The sequence below is a fragment of the Pygoscelis adeliae genome, unplaced genomic scaffold (genome assembly GCF_000699105.1).
Source record: "Pygoscelis adeliae isolate BGI_AS28 unplaced genomic scaffold, ASM69910v1 Scaffold290, whole genome shotgun sequence".
In the NCBI taxonomy this organism is placed as follows: domain Eukaryota; kingdom Metazoa; phylum Chordata; class Aves; order Sphenisciformes; family Spheniscidae; genus Pygoscelis; species Pygoscelis adeliae.
Window position 1 is genome coordinate 91,147 of NW_008823965.1, and position 6,445 is coordinate 97,591.

General features: G+C 54.8%; 1 protein-coding gene across 1 annotated transcript in view; it reads left to right on the forward strand.

The window, feature by feature from the left end:
• The first annotated feature begins 3,186 nt into the window (after window positions 1-3,186).
• FAM101B (family with sequence similarity 101, member B) overlaps window positions 3,187-6,445 on the forward strand; it is a 10,504-nt gene continuing 7,245 nt past the window's right edge. Inside the window, exons 1-2 of the mRNA XM_009324196.1 lie at window positions 3,187-3,200; window positions 4,131-4,242. Coding sequence (XP_009322471.1) covers window positions 3,187-3,200; window positions 4,131-4,242 — 126 coding nt within the window. The remainder of the gene's footprint in view (window positions 3,201-4,130; window positions 4,243-6,445) is intronic.

Genomic DNA, 6,445 nt, shown 5'->3' on the forward strand with positions numbered 1-6,445 from the left:
GAGAAAATAGAGGTATCTGGAAGTCAGCAGCTATAAAAATGGTTTAGGTGGATTCAGAGAATATCTGGCTGTGATTCACTTGGTGGCCCAGCCTTCACCCTGGCTGAGCTCCTGCTGCAGCACTGAGGATTTTGCCTGAGAGTTCGGTGTTACTGCTCACTCCCTGTTGCAGAGCTGTTCTTCTGTGTCATTATTTATTGCAGGGGGTGGGAACCAACCCCAAACCATCACCACCACCAAAAAACCCCAACCCTTTAACAGCTGGGATCCAGGCATCTGCAGCTCCACTGAATTAATGAGATGCCCGGGAGAGAACCCCAAAGCAGATTTCTCCCCTGCTCCCGGGACAGGCGTGCCTAAACCACCAGTAAAACAGCAAGGCAAGTCCTTTTCAGAACAGGAGGAAAGGACTGAATTAATGCCTTCTGCACCTTGGCAAACCTCCTGCCAACAAGCCGGCAGCCTCGGTCGCTGTTACAGCTTAAAGGCCAAACTAGACATCTGCGGAGCCCATCTCCAGCTGCTTGTTATTTCTCTCGCTTGTGTTGGACTCACCCCTGCCCCGATGGGAGTTCCCGTGCTGCATCTCGCCCTCTCTCCACAAAGGGCCGTTCATGGAGCAAGCGTCAAACAGCACCAGCCCCTCGTTCTCGCGCCAGCCAGCCTGTCCCGAGCAGGGGTGTGCCCCTTTGGCGCCTTCGCCGCCCTGCAAGGAGAGATGCCGGAAATGTTGGCTTTAACGGGGAGCCTGGGCCACTTCCCAGGATGGGATGCTTCACAACAGCAGCCTCAGACTTCAAGGGCCTTCCTCTCCTCCTCCTCCTCCTCCTCTGAGCTTCAGCTTGCACCAGTGCAGAGAGGAGGAGAACCGGAGGTGAAATATTTCAGATAACCCAGGGCCCCCTTCCCGGGGGGCCAGCTCCTGCTGGTACCCAGCCACGAAACCAGCACGGAGCAGGGTTGGGGTCACTGGATGTCTGCTCCCTGCCTGTTGCGGGAGCTTCCCCGAGGAGTCTCAGTGCAGGGAGACATCGCCTCGTCGTTAGCAGCGCTGGATTTCTTCCCAAACTCCTCTGTACCCTTTTTGGGGGACTTTGAAGGCATATGCCCAACCGTGAACGATTTAATCCCATATGGGTTTAGGGGCAGATCGACCAATCGTGCCTGCTTTATTTTAACTCATGCTTCACTTGCATGTACAGGATAAAGAAGTCCTGTACCAGTTTGGCAGGTGAGGAGCAATCATGCTGTCAGATGCCTTCTTGGGAGGGTCATGCTCCCCACCGGGTCAAGTTTGGGCCTTAGGACTATATTTATCAGGGGCTGTGCTCACGAGGGATTGTAATACTTGCTGCTGCACATCTGGGAGGGGCGGATTGGACACGCTCCAGGAAAACGAGCTCTGTCCACCCAAACCCAGAGCTTCAGTAGGACCGGGGAGGGAGGAGGTGAAATGAGGAATTCCCCGAGCAAGGCAGAACCTGGGCTCACGCTGCGTCTGCCTGTTCGTGCTTCAGCACCATCCCCTCTTGGGCACAGGCTGCTCCCCTTACCTCTCCTCAGCCCCGTGGCTGTGGGAGGGAAGATTTGGTGCCCGGGTGGTAAAATCCCATCCTCCCTTTGCACAGCCGGCAGGTGAGCCTGCGCTTGAACAGGCAGGAGTAGATCACAGGATTCGAGCAGAAAGAATGAATCCGCAGAGATTAAATCCTCCCTGGTCGGGTTTTCTAACGCTGCTCAGACCTATCTGCCGGTGCAGCGAGGTGTGCGCTAACAGGTACGCTAACACCAACTCGTGGGATGTATTGGCAGGGGGGCCCCGGGCTGGGGCCCTGGCTGCGGCGTGCGGGTGCTCAGCTGCAGAGAGCCGTAGTGGTGATGTCCATCTCAGAGCAGCAGTAAAAACACTTGTGGGGAGGGACGGCAGTTTCTCGTCACTCCAGTTTTACAAATCTTCCTGAGTCTGCTGGTGCTTCGTTTATTTCCTCTCCCCATTTCACGTCGGGTGACGAAAGAAAGAACGGTGGTTGAAAGCACGTCGGGATTATGAACGGCTGTTCCCCAAGGACAGATTATCTCAAGGTGCATGTGCAGGATGGTTCACACGTTATCAAATGCAATAGCCGGGGAGGAGGGAACGTGGGTTTGCAGAGAATCATTATTCCCGTGGGGGGATGAATAATTTATTTTAGATTAATTTTTCTTTGCTCTGTCTATGGATGTCTCTCTCACTAAATTGTGAATAGCTGAAGACGATGTTCAAGTTAGCATCTCATGTCTTTCCCCAAAGGCTTCCCCCATTTCATTCTCCGCATTTTATTCTGGAGATAAGAGGAAATAAAAGGAAAAATGAATTTTTAGTTTCAGCCTTTGAAGAATGCTACAGGTCTGGGTGTTTGGAGTTCCACTTTTAGAGAGCAAGTCTGCATTTTTCTACTTTCGGTGTAAGGGTTTTGTCCCCCTGGCTCTTGGGTATGTATCAGATTTGGCACGTCCGTATGCGTATGTTAGCTGTTTGGGGTTTACATCTCTGGGGAATAAAGGATGATTTTTTTTTCTGTATAAAATGCCACTTTTTACAGTTTTTGGCTGAGGTGTAATTCTGGCTGTACGTTGGATCGTGACACTAAAATGAATTAAATCGTTACTGATGTTCATCTGCTGGGTGTTTTCTGTACAACTGCCACGCAGCAAACCCCAGCGGCTGGGACGGACCTCACCCAAAAGGCGCCGGACGCGGGGCTCCGTGCTGTCTGTCTCATTGCTCTCTCCTGCAGCTTCTCTCTTTTCTGGCTTTTCCACCTTCTGCCGCTCCAGCAAGCAACTCTCCGCCGGCAGCATCTGCATTCGCCGCAGATCCCGTGCCCTTCAGGTGTTTCAGCAGAGCTGACCTCGTGCTCCTAAATAATCAGATCCTTTCTGATGACTTCAACTGCTGGAGAGATTTCTGAGATAGGTGCCCTAATTTCTCCTTTGAAATTAAGAGGTAGCGCCTTTTTTCCACACGATGCATGACGTCGGAGGAGTTTCTTTCGCTTGGAGAATTAATGACTCATTTGCTTTTCTCCTAGCGCTCTGCCGGTCCTGCCCCCTCCACCCTTGGGCAGGAGCAGCCCGCGCCAGGCAACGCGGGTGTTTATTTCTTTCACCAGATTTACAGCCGTGAGTTCGAGCATCTGAGTGACGATGTCCAAGTCTCCGTAAGCCTTTTCTTGGCCACAGCTGGGCGGGCGGCAGATGTGGACGCTGTTCGGCAGCATCAGGCCACGGCTCTGCTGTGCTTAAGAAAATGAGCTGAAGCATTTGTCTTTGGGCTGTGTCAGGAAAGGCTTTGGCAGAAGGCATTCCTCTGCGCGCCTGCTCCGCTGGGGCCGGTTACACCAGCTAGTGCTACCGTCACCCAAAATTTCTAGGTTAAAGCCTGTGCTCGTTCCCTTCTCTCAGCCAAAACAGCTCCACCGGTCCCGAGCCAGAGTCCAGGTGGGAGCACGTGGGCTCAAGTACTTTGCCAGCCTCGTCTTTGAGAGCGCAGGGACATCTGGGGGTGGCGGGGGCCTGGGGCCAGCGCTGCTTGGGGTGCCGGGGGCGTCCCTGCTGGGAGCGGGGCAGGGGGGTGCTTCGTGGGCCCTCGCCTTGCCTGGGATACAGGATCACCAGGACCAAAGTACTGCGGTTTCCCTGTGCTCAGGCCCCTGGAAAGTGGCGGCGCCTTCCAGTTCCCAGCAGGACACGGAGAGCCCACGGGGCTGCCATCGGGGTCTGGATCCCACGGGGAGGGGAAAATCGGCCTTTGCCACTTGCAGCACATGGAGCTTCCCGAAGCCCTGGGAAAGCCACGGCTCGTGGCTCAGCGGTTCACGAGGGCGGTGGCAGCAGGGCTGTAAAAGCCGATCAAAACTCAGCAACTTCAGCAATGTGCCGCCCGCGTTCGTCCCTGCAGCCGAACCGCTCGCAGGGCTTGCGTCAATCCCACTGCTTCGAAGCGTCGCTGTGAGCATGACTGCCGTGCCCGGCGGGTTCGCGGTCTGCTCCGCGGGGAGCAGCCTGGCATTTCCCATCGTTTGGAAATAATTTTCCATCGTTATCAAGTAACACGGGATCCTTCTGATTTGCTTCCCGCCTGCCCGCAGCGACGGCCCCCCACACCGCATCAATGTGCCTATTGTTCGGTTGCTGATTAAGCCGAGCGCGCCCGGCCCGGTGGAAAGTCCTTTATGGAAGGAGAATCTTGATAAGATATTCGTATCCGCTCTGTCCCGGCTGTGCACAGGCAGTTAAAAAGTAAATAACATGGACAAACAGGCTGGGATGTACAGGCAGGGGAAAAGATTTTCAATGCCACCAGGGACTGCATAGATCGGTACGGTTTGCGAGGCTTAAAAAGAGACGGGCTTTTCGAGAGGGCAGAGTACATGTGCATTAAAAGTAGGGCCCCTGTATACAGAGGTTATCAATAATATTTTAGTTATTGATTAGTTAAAATTCTGGTTAAACACTTCCTTTGCATCCTAGCAGGCGAATTTACAGCTCTGGATGTTGGCGCTGCGGGAGATCCTCGGGTCTGAGCCTGGTGCGAGGCAGGGCGGGCTGCGGAGCCCCCTCGGCTGCTCAGACACCTCCATTTCACCTGCCAAGCCCAGAAACGAGAGCCTGGAAGGGCACAAAAAAATTGTCATTTGTGTCAAGCCAGGCCAGAGTGGTTTTTTGCTAGTAAATAAAGAGCAGCAAGATTTCCAGAAGCCCGTGCGGCTCTGCTCATCCCAGGCCCAGCCGGCTGTAGCCTCGCGCAGCTCCCCAGGCACCGAGATCCCTCGGACTCGGACCCCCAATCCCCACGGGAGTGGCTGTGGGGGCACCCACAGCCCTCAGAGGCGGCTGCTGGGAGATGCCACAGGTTTCCCCCGCCCGGCCCCCGCCAAATTGCACTAACTCGGTTATTGGCAGTGTGGGTTTTAGCCCAGGAGCTGCATGGCAGCTCTGAAATAATGATCGCGTTCATCTGGAAACTGCTCCAGCGCCTTCTGAGGCGTCTAATTTCATAAAGGGCTTTTATGGGAGATTTTGGAGCGAGGAGCGATCAATTTTCCCATTGCTCACGGAGTCCAGAATCTCTCTTTTTTGGGATGCATTTAAATCAAAAGGAAGAAAACACCTGTCCAGCACATTTGCTTAACCCCAAAGATTTCAATCAAAATTTTTAATGTTCTTTTTCTCTCCATCTGCATTTTTCAGCAAAGACAAACAGCCTCATAGTATTTCTTCAAAGGAATGTAAATTCCTTGAGGAAGTCTCCGGAGTTCCCAGCACTGCATAGCTGCAAACCACAGACGCCTACGGCTGAAAGCTCTGCTCTGCTTTTAATTTTGGGGCAGGGAAGGAATTCTTTTCAGGGGTTTGGGTTCACTTGTGCTGGGCCCGTCAGGCCAGACTCCTTGTTACTGCACAGGGGAGTGTTGACTTTGGCTGGCTGCAGACAGTTGCTTTCCCTGCACAAGAGTATTCCCCCACCAAATCTGATGACACGGCGCAATTACTTCATTAGGATTTTCCAAAAAACGTCCCCTCGGTCTCATCTAGTGCTAGAAAGACCTTTTCCCTCTGTTTTCTTGTTTCGGCGTTGGGAGCTTTGCCTGAAAAATGCAATTAAGGGTGGCAGTGCTGCTGCCTGGGTCTAAATCCTTGGGGGGGGGGGGGGCTGAGAAAGAGCAGCCTGGGGGGAAAACTGTGCGTTTTGAAGGGTGTCGTTAAACTCCCAGGGGTGAGTGAAGCCTGTCCGTAAGAGCTGCTGCTTTGCAGCCTGAACAAGGCCCCTGTTTCCGCTGCGAGCTGCCCTCCCAGAAAGCTGGGGCAGCTGCTGCTGAGGTGGAGCAATGGGAGAGGGTGGCTGAACCACCAAGGGACCGGTGCCCCCCCGTTTCCTCCCCCGTCCCCGCTCTCATCCCAGTCCTGCCCCAGTGGCTGAGCGAGCACCGCGCTGCCCCGTCCCTGTGCCGGCATTCACCACCGTGGCCTGTCCCAGGCCGAAACTGCCCCTCGCCCGCTGGGAGCGCCCGGGCAGACAGCGGGGTTAGGCCTGGTCTCAGCAAAAACGCTTTACTTAATAAATCTGGTTGCGGTGCATGGACACTATCAATAACTCCCGGTTGCTTTTCTGTACCCTCCATCCCTGGCAGCTGTGATGCTCGGTCCAGGGGGGCCTGGGGGGCTTAACCCGGCTGCCAAAACACCCAGCGGACCCTTGCTATTGGTGAAATCAGTGTGTTGCAGGTGGGGGCAGACCGGAAGGATCTGGCAGTCGGGGCTCGCTCTCTCAGTGCTCCCCAAAATCCGTGCTGGCATGGGAACGGGCAGCGCATTTGGACGGTGCACAGTCCCCGGGTTGGACTAGGGCCGCCTTTGGGGCAGCCCATCGGGAGCTGGTTTGGCCGCTGCCGTGCGGCTGGGG